This window comes from Corythoichthys intestinalis, chromosome 2 (assembly GCF_030265065.1).
Source record: "Corythoichthys intestinalis isolate RoL2023-P3 chromosome 2, ASM3026506v1, whole genome shotgun sequence".
Lineage (NCBI taxonomy): Eukaryota > Metazoa > Chordata > Actinopteri > Syngnathiformes > Syngnathidae > Corythoichthys > Corythoichthys intestinalis.
The window spans coordinates 57,496,601-57,513,630 of record NC_080396.1 but is presented as its reverse complement, the minus strand read 5'-3'; the positions used below and the strand labels follow the sequence as shown (position 1 = coordinate 57,513,630).

The 17,030-nt window shown below is 39.7% G+C and overlaps 1 protein-coding gene across 1 annotated transcript; it reads right to left on the bottom strand.

The window, feature by feature from the left end:
- Positions 1-531: 531 nt before the first annotated feature.
- Positions 532-14,950, bottom strand: LOC130912386 (ribose-phosphate pyrophosphokinase 2). The gene is made up of 7 exons (XM_057830446.1): positions 14,636-14,950; positions 4,134-4,317; positions 3,686-3,784; positions 3,419-3,543; positions 1,717-1,890; positions 1,475-1,634; positions 532-1,106 (listed from the first exon to the last, which is right to left on the bottom strand). The coding sequence occupies exons 1-7, from the start codon at positions 14,755-14,757 to the stop codon at positions 1,014-1,016; spliced, it is 957 nt and encodes a 318-aa protein (XP_057686429.1). The 5' UTR covers positions 14,758-14,950; the 3' UTR covers positions 532-1,013.
- Positions 14,951-17,030: the final 2,080 nt, after the last annotated feature.

Below are 17,030 nucleotides of genomic sequence, written 5' to 3'. Positions count from 1 at the left end.
TTATAGATGGTTTGAATTGCGATTGTGATTAATTACGGTTAATTTTTAAGCTGTAATTAACTCGATTAAATTTATATATATATATATATATATATATATATATATAAAACAATAAAATAAACTCATTCATTGATGACACGCTTTATTATCTGGTTGTGCCTTAAAGTGCAAAAAATACATTTCTTCATGACATTAATGTCATGCATTCTTGTTGGAATGTTGCAGAAGGCATTAGAAAAACACACAAACCTATGACTTTATGATGGTAAACTAGACTTGCTAACCACAACCATATACTCCCTAAACATTTTGACATGTCGTGCAAATAGTTTGCTTAACGGTCTTTTTCAGCAGTTACAGCAGACTGCGCGTTCAAATTCTGCCCTAAAATAAGACTTCATATCTGTTAAGTACTAGAATTTCATAGTAATTTTGTGTATCTGGATAGATAAAAGAGTGGACGAGAAAACTGTTTGCAAAGCTATTTTCAAAGCTTTATTGTGAAAAGAAGCTGCTTGATTCGCATTACAAAAAAAAAAAAAAAAAAAAAAGCTCCATTGCAGGTAAAAAAAAAAAAATCCTCATCGCCAAGGCTTGAATCATTTATCGATTAATAACAATAAAAATCATTGATCAAATTGGACTCCATGACCTTTTTTGAGACTGTCAGTCTCAATATATAGCAACAGCTACTGGGAATACTTAATGGGTAAAGGTGCATGTTACCAAAAAGTTGGGGTTTCTTTTTCAAATAAAATGTAAAGTGGAAGTGGAATGATGCATTTAAAGTTTATAACAGGATACGGCAGGTGCATCATGACCCTTTGGTCATAGCAAGGGTTGGGGCTGTCTCTCTCAATGTCCTGCATGAAAATATTCAAAGACAATCTGTGGGTGAGATCTATTTCACTAAAACCACCTGACACTCAAGCCTTTAGAAAAGAGGAGCGGTCGCAGCCGATGGCTCAGTTGAAGAGGACGGAGGGGTTGATGGACTCCTCCCTTGCTCGCCTTTACAAGGGGACGTGGCTGAAGAGGTAGGACACAGATTCACCATTGTGGGTTCTCCTAATCGCTTCCGCCAGAATCATGGAAATGTCAATAACCTACAAAATTAGATTGAATCATCATCAGAACCCGTATAACTGAAAAACCAAGAATTAGAATATAAATGTCATACCATTATGATTGTGCCTTTAAGAAAATATTTTAAATGTACAACAGAGCTGTTGCGGTAAATATATAATCTAGATTTTGACTTTAAATTGACGTAATAACAGTTGTTTTCAGTGCCTGCCTATGACATGGAGGGTGGCTGGATGCTGAAATACAAAGTTGTCATTACAGGCCAACAAAGTGAACATTGACAAATCACAGAATGCATGTTGTGACAATTCAAAGAAGCTTCGTTACTTTGTTGGCATAACTCAACTTTCAGATAACAGTGTGTTAGTGTATACTTGTTGATACGCACCTGTATTTTGGGGCACGCCTTCATCTTCTCTTCCTGTGGGATTGTGTTGGTTACCACTACTGCCTCAAATGGCGCATTGTTAATACGTGAAATGGCTGGGCCAGAGAAAATGCCATGAGTGAGGATGGCATAGACTTTCACAGCACCGGCATCAATCAACCTGAAGCATGAGAGAGGGAAAGTGTCAAAATGTCAGAAAAAAAATCTTCAGTTCAGAAATAACATGTAGCTGCGATACGGACTTGTCGGCAGCGTGGCAGATGGTACCGCAAGTGTCAGCCATGTCATCCACCAAGATTGCCACACGATCTTTGACGTCTCCCACCAGTACCATGCGGTCCACTTCATTGGCCTTCTTTCTCTCTTTATGGATGAGGGCGAAGTCAACGTTCAGCCGGTCCGCGATGGAAGTTACGCTGCATGAGTCACATTTCAGTTCACTAAATTTTTCTGAATATTATAATTATTATTATAATATTCTGAATAGTCAATTAAGCCCTGCCAGAGACATAATGAACAACAATTTTATTAGGGAGGTCCAAATCATGGCCTGCCATATATAGTCCACTCTTACAACTCAAAATATTTTCAAATCATCTTTTTCCATTTAAAATCAATAGAAATGTTTAAAATTACTTGAATCAAGATTATTTGCTTGTGTCAACATAAATTTTTTTTCAGATTTGTCTTTTTGGGCTTCTGAATGGGGAGATGCTATTCTGCTCAGCATGAAACCCACAACATTCTAGACCCCCGGGGTCCTCAATTTGCGGACCGTGGTCCACAACCGGACCAAGGCACACCTCTCTGCGGACCCAGAGCAAATGGCAATTTTTTTGTTTTTAATCAGAATGTGCATTTTATTTGTGTTTTACCACCTTCGACCTGACTTGTACTTGACCGACATTAATAAATGCACCCATGCTTGTATGACAAAAATACTTGTGGACCTTCAAGATTTGTAATTGAGGACGCAAGTAACACTTGTATTTAAGACACCCCGGAATTAAATGTTCTCCCACTACACAGCTGAAGTTTCAATTTCCAGACCATAAGTCAGTCACACTTTCTTTCCAGTTTGGCTGGTCCTGCGATTTATACCCAGGTGTGACCTATACGGTTTGTGCTTTGTCTCTAGCCACCCTGGTTATATTTTAAGGGTTTTAATGTGTTCGGATTTTATGTGTTTTATTTGCTGTATTGACTTTTAGCTCGACGCATCATTTTTGTTTTTTCCCCTCTAGTTTATTTTATCGTACTTTCCTGTCTTTTATTTACCATGAACTGTATTTTTCTTTGTTGTAAAACACTTTGAAGACCTCTCAGGTTTTGTAAAGTGCTACATAAATGGATTTGTTTATACGAGAAAGGTACTCTATAGTCGTGCCCTCTACTTCTAGACTTTGAGTTGTTCACAAGTGATACTAAAAATGAAGACTAATAGATTTAGTGGTGATTTTGAGTGAGATAACTGACACCTATTTAGCCTGTTGTTCTCCATTTTGTTGTTATTATGATACAGAATGTATTGTTCCTTGTCTCTAATAAAGATGAAATTCCCTCCAAAATGTGACTCCTCCAGTGCAACATATACTGTATATTTTTTCATCTCCATTGTGCATTTCTTGGTGGTGCAACGTCTACTGCTATGCGAATTACTGTATACTATGAAGAATATGATTACATGCACCTATTGCCATTCATTCAAAAGTATTTTTTTCCAATGTAACAAGCCCAGATTACACATTAAGTACATTTATGACAAATTGAGTCAAGAAAATGATTTGTATGTATAAATGGTAAAATCTTGGTTTGGTGGAGTGTTTTTTTTGTTTGTTTGTTTTTAGGGTGTGTGTTGTGTTATGTGCCTTGGTTCTATGAAAGTTGGAAAATATTTATTTAGATGTTTGGAACGGAGACGCTTCTCGCCGTGGAGCATTTTACCGTTTTGCGCCACCTGCATCAGGAGACACAATGATGCAGTTTTTCCACTCCGGGATATTTTCCCTTATCCACTGCAGGACGGCCGGCTCTGCGTATAGATTGTCCACTGCGATGTCAAAAAATCCCTTAAAGGACAAACATTATTTGGTGTCATTTGATGGCTGCCAATTTTGCATGAAGAAAATCTTAAGTATTTAGTAGGTTAAATACAAACATGAGAGGTATAAGCGCTCATAAATGTTTACGTGCAGGTTCACACAATCTCACCTGGATTTGTGACGCATGAAGATCCATGGTGATGATGTGGTCGGCACCAGCAACAGACAACATGTTTGCCACCAACTTGGCCGATATTGGCGCTCGGCTCTGGGACAAGGAAGCAACATAGTTGCTTAAGTCAATGAGAGAAGTATGGAAATTCACATCTCAAAGAGAGCAATTGCAAGGTTTCCCGATATTGAGCATGATATAATTCTAAGATTCCATTTTAGCATACTTGTACAGAGTGAATTTTATTTGCATTCTTCTGGAAACTGGAACTGCAGGTTGTGTTGCCAAAATACTCAAGTGGATGCTGGGTATACTGAGCTGTCAGCTCACAGAAACCTAATCTATGTTGGCATTCTAGTGATAAAGTGACCACTACATTAAATCAGCGATTCCCTACAAGCTGAAAAAAAATTGACTACATGTGTTTATTCAAATTTTCATTCACCTTGTCCTTCTTGTCCTGGCGGGCATAAGGGAAGCAGGGGATGACGGCAGTGACGCGCGACGACGAGGCAATTTTGCAGGCATTGATCATAATTAACAGCTCCATGAGGTTGTCGTTAATCTCGCCGCACCCGCTCTGCACGATGTACACGTCCTCGCCGCGCACACTTTCCCCAATCTCCACGCTGTATGTTGAGAGGGAGAAATTAATGTTAAAACATTGGTACAGTGGAACATTTAAGTTAATCAATTAAGAATACGATCCAAATTGGGGGGGCAGTATTTATTCAACAGAGTATAATCAACTTTCACAGATGACATCACCCTAGTTCTGTAGCTATAAAATATTTAAGAACCAAGTTTTGTATGGAACAAGGGTCTCCAGACCGGTCCTCAAGGGCCGCTGTAAATCCCGGTTTTTATTGCAATCAATCCAGCAAAGCCAGTTTAACCAATGAAATTACTGCTAAAACAGGTTACAACTGATTACACTTGTAAAAACCAGATTCGTGAAAAGGTTTCGTCTTGTCTGGTTGGAATGAAATCCTCCACCCGCTGTGGCCCTTTTGGAAAAGTTTTGAGACCCCTGGTATAGATTATCCCATCGATTAATCAGACACAAATTGATTTCGAATAACTATACAGCAATACAACACACAATAAATGAGAAAGTGCAAATGAGGCGCAGCTTTATCTGTTTAACCACTTGGTGTCACCATCTTCGATATCACATTGTTGTATCTGAGACCGTATGTCTGTGGCTTTAAAAGGACCGACAAGGTTTTGTTTAAGTGCATCTCAGCAGAAAGAATCTTTTCAATTTCAGAAAAACAAAAACTAAATTTATTTTTTCCAATGTGTAATAGCAGAGTAAAACATATTAGCCAGTATTTCCCAGAAGTAAGCAAAAAATTGTCCTGCCTACTCGTCAAGCATTGGTTAACCACTGTACTATGCACAGACCCTGCTTTAAATGGACAAAGTACACGGCTGGCCAAAAGTACTGGCACCCCTGCAATTCTGACAGATATTGCTCAATTTCTCCCAGAAAATGATTGCAATTACAAATGATTTGGTAATAATATCTTCACTTATTTTGCTTGCAGTAAAGAAACACAGAAGAGAATGAAAAAAAAAAAAAATGAAATCACTATCATTTTACATAAAACTCCAAAAATGGGCTGGACAACAGTAATGGCACCCTCAGCCTAATACAACTTATAGACCCTACTCACATGACGTCACAACCACGCCTCCGCGCCATATTGTCCGTCAGCTCGTCGGGTTTAAGCATTACCGCTACGTAAATTCCTCCTATTATGGCGTGTTTTTCTGCTCGTTAACATTAATAATCAAAATGGTGAAGGCGTGTGTGGCGGTTGGTTGCAATAACAGAGACAGAACTGCTGAAATTCGACGAGAAAACTGGGCACCAAACGATCACTACAGATTATGTAGTAGTCATTTTATATCTGGTAAGATGCATTTAATATATATTTAGAGGGTTTTGGGCTGACAACCACAATTGAGATCATTGCGAGGCTAATCGCCGACAACATACAGTTTCAAATTCAAGATGCTTATTTCTTCCACCATCATTATTTTTTGAATAATATTTAGCTGGTACCAAGTGAAAGAAGTGAAACAGGTGTGTCCAAACCTTTTGCAAAGGGGCCAGATTTGGTGTGGTAAAAATGCGGGGGGCTACCTTGGCTGATTTACATAGAACAATATATTTAAACAAATTTTAGCAAGCCCTTCTGTGTGTCACATTTGCTTTATAATTTTTTAAATTCATAATTTCAACAATCTCGTCTTTGTGGCGTTCTCTTTCGACACTCGGGCTCTTGCGAAATACTGCTGCTGTGAAATTAAACTAGCTTCAAGTTGCTATAATTTCTCGCTGCGTATCTTCCCTGTAATGTTGTCGTACATGTCAGCGTGTCTTGTTTGGTAATATTGCGTCACATCGAACTCTTTGAAAACAGCGACTGTATCTTTGCAAATGAGGCAGACACAGTTGTTGCGTGTTTTATTGAAGAAATAGTCCAATATCCACTTATCCATTTTAGACCATTCTTCTTTGGCCAACTGCTCCAGGTCTCTGAGATTGGAAGGGTGCCTTCTCAAAACCGCCATTTTCAGGTGTTTCTTTATGGGATTCAGGTCTGGACTCATTGCTGGCCACTTTAGAAGTCTCCAGTGCTTTCTCTCAAACCATTTTCTAGTGCTTTTTTAAGTGTGTTTTGGGTCATTGTCCAGCTGGAAGACCCATGACCACTGAGGGAGACCCAGCTTTCTCACACTGGGCCCTACATTATGCTGCAAAATTTGTTTGTAGTCTTCAGACTTCATAATGCCATGGACACGGTCAACCAGTCCAGTCCACCCCAAAACATCAGGGAACCTCCGCCATGTTTGACTGTGGGGAGAGTGTTCTTTTCTTTGAAGGCCTCATTTTTTCCCCCTGTAAACTATGTTGATGCCTTTTCCCAAAAAGCTCTACTTTTGTCTCATCTGACCAGAGAACATTCTACCGAAACATTTTTGGCTTTCTCATGTAGGTTTTGGCAAACTCCAGCCTGGCTTTTTTATGTCTCTGGGTCAGAAGTGGGGTCTTCCTGGGTATCCTACCATAGAGTCCCTTTTCAGATGCCGACACATAGTACAGGTTGACACTATTGTACCCTCGGACTGCAGGACAGCTTGAACTTGTTTGGATGTTAGTCGAGGTTCTTTATCCACCATCGGCACGATCTTTCATTGAAATCTCTCGTCAATTTTTCTTTTCCGTCCGCATCCAGGGAGGTTAGCCACAGTGCCATGTAGAGGTGTGCAAAATTTCCGATTCTTAGATTATTCGCGATTCGGCCGTGGAAGATTCGAGAACGATTCACAAACATCCAAATTCCGATTATTGAAATATGCCAAGTAAAGCAGAAGTACGACACGCGCCGCGCGGTCTTCGGTAATCGGTACGCAATTAGGGACGGAGCGAGAGTAGCTAAACATCATGCTTCTCATTACCCGGCCCCTCGGGTAACGCCAATTAGAGCCTAGTTCGGGCCTAAAAAATCCAGCCCGACCCGACACGGCCCGCTGGTATTGAGGCCCGACCCGGCCCGAGCTCGATCACTTAACTAGATTTGCAGGCCCGAGCCCGAAAAACCCAATTTTTTTTTTTTTTTGAGTGACGCGGAAAAAACGCAGCAGCAGCAATTTATTTTCATTTCTTCGAGTTGGCAGAAAAAAACGCGAGTTTTCTTAATGTTTAAATAATCTACATATTTTTTTGAGAATTATCAAAGCATTCACACAACGAAATAACGCTGGGAAAGTTTGTTAAACATATTTCTGAGTGTGTGGGATATTGTTCTCACATGGACGCGCCTCTCTGACAAGGAGAGGGAACAGGAGAGGGCGGCGCCTCGGCCGTGCAGCGGGAGGACAAGAAGAAAAAGCGGCCGGCGCCACGGCGTTCATGCACACGCACAAGCAAAAGCGCAATACAGAGAGCATGCTCTCCATTTTTTTTTTTTTTTTAAAATAATTTATTAGTCCGGCATGGCGGCCCGACCCGACCTGACCCGAACGTGAATGCTTAAATTGTGGACATTCGGGTCGGGTCGGGTTCGGGCACAAAATCTAACCTCTAACGCCAATGCTCAACTCACGGCTCTAGCTCAACTCATGCCAAGAGATAAAAAAACAAAAAACAAAACATACCTGACTGCTGCCGAAAAGCTGCTACAAGCCACATTATGTTACGGTAAATATCATTTATATAGGACTAGATGCATTAGAGCCTCGGTGTCGTTGCCAGCACATCTACAAAAAACTAGATGCGGGCGTTAGTAACGGCCGCCATCTTAAAGCAGTACACTTCCCTACAAGGCTGTTGTTGCGAACCTTCCAAGCGAACCTAATTAACTTTTTATCTAAAATACTCCTAAATCGGTAAAATATTGACTTGAATCTATCTTTAAAATAGTTTTTAAACTTTCACATGTTGAAAGTAGACAAAAGAGAAATTATGGAATAACAGGAGCAATTTTAACAACTTTAACGGTTGATTCACAACATTAAATTAATTAAAAGTAGTTTAAAGCTGCTGATATAGAATGGGGACTGGAGTTTTTTTATTTACTGTTATTTTTGTATATTTGTTTACTGCTATATGTTAACTTGATACTGAAATAGTAGTTTGGTTTAGCCTGAGAGGATTTTTGAACAATTTTGGAACTAATATACAAAACAAATTAAAAAACAAAGGAGTGGGGTGCATCAATAATCGTTTTATAATCGAATCGGAGCCTCTGAATCGTAATCGTAATCGAATCGTTAGGTGCCCAAAGATTCCCAGCTCTAGTGCCATGGGCTTTACACTTATTGATGACACTGAGCACAGTAGACACAGGAACATTCAGTCTTTGGAGATGGACTTGTCGCCCTGAGATTGCCCGTGCTTCTTCAAAATTTTGCTTCTTAAGTCCTCAGACAGTTCTTTGGTCTTCTTTCTTTTCTTCATGCTCAATGTGGTACAAACACGGACACAGGACAGAGGTTGAGTCAACTTTAATCCATTTTAACTGGCTGCAAGTGTGTTTTACTTATTGCCACCACCTGTTATGTGCCACAGGTAAGTAACAGGTGCTGTTAATTACACAGAGAAGCATCACATGATTTTTCAAAGGGTACCAATACTTTTGCCTGGCCCATTTTTGGAGTTTTGTGTAAAGATTTTTTTTTTTTTTTTTTCAATTATCTTTTGTGTTTTTTCATTGCAAGCAAAATAAATGAAGATATTACCACCAAAGCATTTTAATTGCAATCGTTTTCTGGGAGGAACTGAGCATTATCTGACAGAATTGCAGCGGTGCCAATACTTTTGGCCGATGTGTAAGTGACGCTTTCACAGTGAACATGGAAATTTGACTTTTAAGGCCATCAATGGTAGTGAATAAAACTGTTACCAGTAACCAGTCTGTGTAGTGAATGACTGGACATCAATTGTGGAGCATAGAGGTCGGTGTTCTTACCATTTGTCAGTTAAAGAAAAAAATATATACAGTGGGGAGAACAAGTATTTGATACACTGCCAATGGGTTTTCCCATTGACTATGTATCAAATACTTGTTCTCCCCACTGTATATATTCGCAATGCACCACGCAGTTGTATCAAGCTTTCTTTTCATTGTTTTAAAGCAGTCATCTACTTTGTTCAGTTTTGTGACCATTAATAATGTCAAAAGATTAAATCCTAAATTATTATAGTGTGACCAACTATAATCTGATTTGTTATTTATCAAATGAAAAAAAATGTTTTAAAGACTCCAAACACAGCATCTGGTAAGACAGTGGGTAAACTATTAATAGTCTCTGCCAATTTCAACCCAAAAAACTGCACAACTAACTATAATTTACATTATATACGGTGACACATGCCTGCTCCATATACAATAAAACAAGGTAGAACCAGTAATACATCTGGACCGAGTTGATGTACAGCATGCACCAAGAGGTAGAGAATATTGAAGTCAGAAGGGACAGCAAGCACGTGTGTGAAACATTCCTGTTTAGGACATTGGTCTCATTCCAATTTGGCCTCAGCCACATGATCACTGACCCCGGATCACTTTCACGCTTACACACTGAAATTTAGCAGTTTCCATAGAATCCGCCTTCTAATGGTTTGCTTTACCTGTCCAGAAGATCTGTTTCACTTTGGTGCAGGGGATAAACGCTGTCCAGTAACGTCACTTTGCACCTGGCTAAACTGCTAACTAAAGTCCAATCATGTTGTCATACCAAGCAACTGCTGCTGTTACTACAGTGCAGACCTTGACAAGCATAGCTCAGCTGGCTAACGATTGTGTGGGAGCTGTGTAGAGAAATGTAAACTTCTCACCTCCTCAGATTTATGGAGTGAGAAAATTTGTTGTTTTTGAATGTTTGTCACCCAAACAGCTAAATTCCCAAGCTTACAGCCATGGAAACGGAAGATAATTACATTTCTGACACCAGAATTCCAGGATCAGTTGTTCTGTGAAAAACCGTCAAGTGTAGGGATATACAGTCCAGATATCACTTTTCTCAGACTATGGGTTCGAGTACTTATAATTAATGACTCACCTATTCCCAGAACCGATTGATAACGCATTCACGTAATGCATTGAAGCATTAAAAAAAAGTTAGATGTCACCTCTGAAGTAGCATTGCCACAGTTAGCTTAGTAAAAGATCTGCTTCATGTCAAAATGCTAACTGTGGTCTAAAATTCAAGAGTTTTCAAATTGTAATGTTTTTTTTAGGTGTCGCAAACAGATTTGTATTCTAAGTGGGTGGGACTGAAGGTCCTTTAGGTGTTTCTCAAGTTTACCTGTCAAAATTACCAAGGCTTTTCATATAGTGCCATTTCCCCTTGAAGTGGACTGAAATAGCGCGAATAATTCATGATCAATGAGAAGAGCAGTGGGTGTGTGCTGAAGAACATGTCGTGTACCTCAGTCATCAGTTATGAAATAATATGTTAGGAAATAATGTTACGGCTTACGGTGTATTAAATTTATATTTAGAAAATTCCACAAGAATGGCATGTTGAAGATCAATTTTGGTTGCCGTGTTGAGTTGTTAAAATGGGTATTGCATGTAATTGACAGCACTGTATATTATTTGAACTATGGCAATTAAAAAAAAAATACTCCAACTATCAGCACAGTTGTTAACAAACTTAAATGTCTAAATAATAGAAGTACAGCTATGAGCGTACTATCAATGATGCAATTAGGTCAAGAACTCAGCAAAAGGCCTAAGATGGAATGCATGTGACTCCACAATGTTAACTTGTGCTGCTCGTTATGGATTCTCCACAGTTCTAAAATGAAACAGTTCCAACTCAAATGGGGAAGTTTCTTAGTCGAGGTGGCACTGACGTACATTCAAGTCGCGTTAACATCCCTTGTGTGCGATTTAATCAGTTGCTTCGGAATTGAGGTTCCCATGTAGGAGTCAAATTGATCATATTTAATCCTTTACAGGGCACTCATTGGCTGCCACTCACTGACACCGCTCGACATCTACCGTATTTTTCGGACTATAAGTCGCACCTGAGTATAATTTGCACCAGCCATAAAATGCCCAACGAAGAGGAAAAAAACATATAGGTCGCATTTTTTGGTGAAATTTACTTGATAAAATCCAACACATAGAACAGATATGTCATCTTGAAAGGCAATTTAAAATACAATAGAGAACAACATGCTTAATAAGTGTAAAGTATGATAATGTTACATGATGCATGAACAACGAAATGTGAACGTGGCCGGTATGTTAACGTAACATAGCTATCAAAAGTTATTCAGATAATTATAGCATAAAGAACATGCTAACAAGTTTACTAAACCATCAGTGTCTCCAAAACACCAAAGTAACGTGTGAAATGATATACTGTAATGTGTTAATAATTTCACACATAAGTCGCTCCAGAGTATAAGTCGCACCCCCAGCCAAACTATGAAAAAAACTGACTTATAGTCCGAAAAATACGGCATGTCATCAGCAAGCTCTCCAGAAGCCTGATAATGATCCTGATTATTTGATTCATGTGTGCTGGAGGAGGGAGACATGGAAAACACGAGAGGAAAAGTGGCCCCGAGGTCCGGATTTGGTGAATCCTGCTGTACAATGAGGCATGGTGGTGGCAGTATGATGCTTTGGCACTGTTTGAATTCAGTTGGATCTTGGGCGTCAGTCAAGGCAGAGGGAATTATGAAGAATTTGAAACTGGGTTGGCGCCCGCGCGGCGTATAATAATGTGCATTTCAACATTGTAACATTTCACACATAAGTCGTTCCAGAGTATAAATCGCACCCCCAGCCAAACTATGAAAAATAACTGCGATTTATAGTCTGAAAAATACGGTAATCCATTTTGACTGGGAGTCAAAATGGATTGGATGTCGCCGTCAATGGCACTAATACTTCAGCATTCACAACCATTCCTGTCAGTTTAAATGAACTGGAAGTCCATCTTTGTTAATGACAGGCAATGAGTTAAATTCGTACTATGATATATACCCTACCCACCGACATCACAAAACCACGTGCTCGCTGTGTGGTTCCGCCCACTTGTCCGTCATTTTGTCTCTGTATTAGCCTTGTTTTCAATTGATCGAGGAATTTAAAATGCATTTCATGGAAGACCCGGTGCTTTCTGATGCCGTAAACTCACTGGATGTGTTGCATAAAAGGCGTTATGTGGAAAAGCTTCGTTCTATACAGTCGCCAGATCCATATTTGATGCCCAAATCGATGTTTTTCGACCCACTGTCTTCGCCCTGTCTGCCTGACATCTGCTACGCTGATATTTACAATTATCTTGTCCACACAAAATCAGCCTATTCCCACGAAAATTTGAAAAACTTCAAGAGCTTGGAGGCTTATAAATACTTTGTTGCTGGTTGGGTGAAACAGGTCCTCGTCCACGAAAATTCGGCAGGAATCTATCTTGTGCTTGGAAAGGTGAGTTACGAAATTTTCAATTCAAAATCTTTTGTTATTGCTAACATCCACTGTCAAGTCTAATGTATTTCATGTCGTTTGTCAATGGAGTTAAGGCTTTTAATGTTTATATGGTTTAGCGATAGCACTCTCACTACATACGTGTATGTTGTCGGCGATTAGCCTAGCAATGATCTTAATTGTGGTTATTTGTCAGCCCCGTAGACGAGGACAGTTTCTTTCACTTGGTACCAGCTAAATATTATTCAAAAAATAACGATGGTGGAAGAAAGGGAAGTCACAAACATCTTGAATTTGAAACTATGTCGTACTACGTCGTATGTTGTCGGCGATTAGCCTCGCAATGATCTTAATTGTGGTTATTTGTCAGCCCCGAGACGAGGCCAGTTTCTTTCACTTGGTACCAGCTAAATATTATTCAAAAAATAACGATGGTGGAAGAAAGGGAAGTCACAAACATCTTGAATTTGAAACTATGTTGTACTACGTCGTATGTTGTCGGCGATTAGCCTCGCAATGATCTTAATTGTGGTTATTTGTCAGCCCCGTAGACGAGGCCAGTTTCTTTCACTTGGTACCAGCTAAATATTATTCAAAAAATAACGATGGTGGAAGAAAGGGAAGTCACAAACATCTTGAATTTGAAACTATGTCGTACTACGTCGTATGTTGTCGGCGATTAGCCTCGCAATGATCTTAATTGTGGTTATTTGTCAGCCCAAAACCCTCTAAGTATATCTTAAATGCAACTTACCGGATATAAAATGACTACTACATAGTCTGTGGTGATTTTTTGGTGCCCAGTTTTCACGTCGAATTGCAGCCGTCCATTTTGCTCTCCTCTTTGGATCCCTCGGAATACGGTAAAACTTCAAGTCTCTCCTTCCATCTTCTCTGTTAGTGCAACCAACAGCCACACACGCCTTCACCATTTTGATTATTAATGTTAAGGAGCAGAAAAACACGCCGTAAATAGAAATGTACGTAGCCGTAACAGGTTAACACTATGTTTTGACGGACAAGTGGACGGTACCATTCAGGAGAGCGGAGTTGTGACGTCACGTGGGTAGGGTCTATAGATATATCGTGTGTCTTGTGCCCTAGTCTAGTTATGAATGTTTATATTCATTTTATGGTATGTATTTTTAAACATTTAAACATTTGAGTAATTTGTTGTTCATTCAAACCCTTTATTTATGAAATTTTAATATTGTGGGCTTTATGACCCAAAATGTGATGCCTACGTATGTGGACGCCAAAACTTTTTTTTTTTTTTAATTACCGCATGCCTCGCTGTTCAACACTGACAGCAATAGAAATCAACCCCATTTTGACTCGGTGCAAGCCTTGCTGGTCAAAAAGGATTTGACGTCCATCGCCATCAATGGCAGTGAATGGGTTAATGGGATTAATCACCCGTTTGAGTATGATTTCTACTCTAGCCAACGACGAGATAGCCAAGTGGCGCGCAGAGGAATATTTTGAATCCCACAACACAATGTGTTCAACACAATGTGTTCGGAGTTAAGACTTGACGTGGGAAAACAGAGGTGTGTGGTTATGAAAAATAACCGCGTGGTCGAATTAAACGTTATTTCACAAAATAAACACGACGACAGTATACTAGTAGTTTGGTGAGCACGACCAACTGGCCCTCCACATTGCAACGGGAAACGGCTAGCTCGCACAATTAGCAACCAAACATGCACCAACTTTAAACACGAATGTTTATTTACATGCAGCCTAACGATGTGGCTGTAGGAATTGACATTAGCGAACGAAGAGGACTAGCAGTGTCCGATATTGGACGCACTAGAATTAGCTTCCTAGCCTGGTGTTTACGTGATGCTAGCTCATCACGTGTGGACACTGTAGTAAACTATTGTTAGCTTCGAGCTAAACATTTTCCGACGAGATATCCTGGCCAGAAATCCCGCCGTTTGGCTTCACTTTCGGTTGACAAAGAGAGCGCGAAAATACTCGCCATGTCTCCTGGTTGCTGAACTTCTTGGTTATCACTTTGCCCAGATCCAGTCCCAGACGATCCGCCACTTTCTGGGACAGGTCGTGGTGAGAGCTCCCGCTGAAGAGGACGATGTTGGGCATGTCGCAAGAAGTGGTGGGGAAAACGAGAAAGAAATAAACAGCAGGGTTCCCCTGCGAAATAGTCGCGATAATCGGATCTTCTGCTAATGTTGCATCGCAGTGTTGCAGCACCGAACCGAGGGTCGGCAGTTGAAGAGAGAAGGGAGATATCGCATGGGAGTTTGCATACTGGTAGGAAGTGGCCTCCTCTCATTGGACGCCAAATTATCTGTTCCAGGACGTCAACAAGCAACATTTTCAATCCCAAAATCGTTTGAAAAAACTGAAAAAATTGATCGGGTCTACTCTGCAGATATGTCATACGAGCACAACAAGTAATGGCACGTTGTTAGTAAAAGTAGTAGAGTACACATAATATGGGTAAAAGTGGATGTCCTAAAACGACCCGTCTACTGAACCCTTAAACGAGCAATTAAAAAAAAATAAAATAAAAAGTTTGCGCTGTTAACCAATGCTCATCCTCGGAGGCTGGCTTCAAAACGGATCAATCTCCTGTTCGCCTACATTCTAAAACAACTGATTTTACCGACAAAATAAACATGTAAAAACTGGGACTGTATGGTGACACCATTACTTGAACAACAATTGCAGGGGCGGTGTAAATGTCAAAATGTATCTAGTCCTACAATTTTTGACCAAATCGCATAATTTACACATCAAGAATTCCAGGACGTTATAAAAGTTGTATACAGAATTTGCCAAAAATGTACAATTCTCTCAAAATTCACCAAAAAATTGGCCATTCATTTTTAATGGGGATGCCATTGACAGCAATGTACGTCATTCCATTCATTTCTAATGGCAAACAGTTCCCCTTCTTTTTCAATGGCAGGAAAACATAGGTGGTTGTGATTTTTGACCGCTTACCATTATAGCCCATTGACATTCAACTGGGGCCCATGTAAGTCAATGCCACTGACAGCCATGCACACCCATGACATAGACGGGCATGTACGTCCAAATTAAATTGAATTAAATTTAAAAATAAATAAAATAAATTAATTTTCCATTAAATTTTTAATGGCAGAAAAATGTGTGGTTTTCATTTTTGGCCATACACTTACCAGTACAGGCCACTGACATTCAACTGGCGCCCAAGTAAGTCGACGCCATTGACAGCCAATCCATCGACGGCTATGTACATCAAAATATCAATAAACAGGAAAATAAATAAACAGGAAGTGACCTTATATCATCAGGAAGTGTCCCCAAATTAACAGTAAGTGATCTAATAGATCTGTATCTACCACAGCAAAGCCCTATCGTAAATTCCCGAGAAATTACAATTTCTAGTTTAACACTGTTCAGAATTTCTTAGAGCTGCTCAGAAGTGGTATATAGCCTGTATCTTTCCGTTTTATTTAAATAAATAAATAAAATAGTTGAATCTTTAATACAGCATATTTTTAAGAGGTATTGTCAAACATGATGTACCCGCTGGGTTCACCAACGCGGCAAGAAAACGTGGCAGCTCTCATTGTGGCACCCAGAACAGTTGGAAGTGGGCAGCAAATGAAGTCCGGCTAACGCTTTGTGTGACATCACCAGGGATTTGTCCAGTTCTATTTCACAGTAGATTGCCTCTAAACCATGATTGGCATTTCGGAAAAAAATTTAGCAGGAAGGAAAATCGTTCAGTGGAAAGATTACATATGATGTCTGAATATTCTCATTCATCGAGGTCATATCGTTCCCAGTCAGGGGATTGAATCAATTACAACTAAACCTTTCTGCTCGTCTTGGAATAAGTGACATTCCAGGACACTGCAAAGCAGGCTGCAGACCAGGGCGTACAAAAAATATGATTTTTAGTATTATTTTTACTGGTCTAAAGTATAGGTATAGGATCTGCATCAGATCAGTATCGGCAAAACATATCTAGAAAAAATGTGATCGGAAGTCCAAAATTCTGCTTCAGGACATCCCTAGAATATATGGTCAGAGGGTTCGAATCCTGGCTTTTTACTCTCCGCTGGTGAAGTGTCCTTGGGAAATATTACCAACCCCGAATTGCTCGCAAGTCAGCATTTTAAATGAGAACATGTTCTGAATGTCCTGACCTGGTTAAATACATAGTAGAAGAAAAAAAAAAAGTAAGCGAGAAGGACCGCTCATTTGAGGACAAAAATTTGCTTAATTTAACTACAGAAGACGGATGGTTTGAAAGAGGCTGTTCTTAAGGTGACCATCTCTAAACAGAACTGCTTACGGCACTGGTCACCACCCAGAGTATTTCCCACACACATTGCTGTCATTTCATTTCATGTAATTAT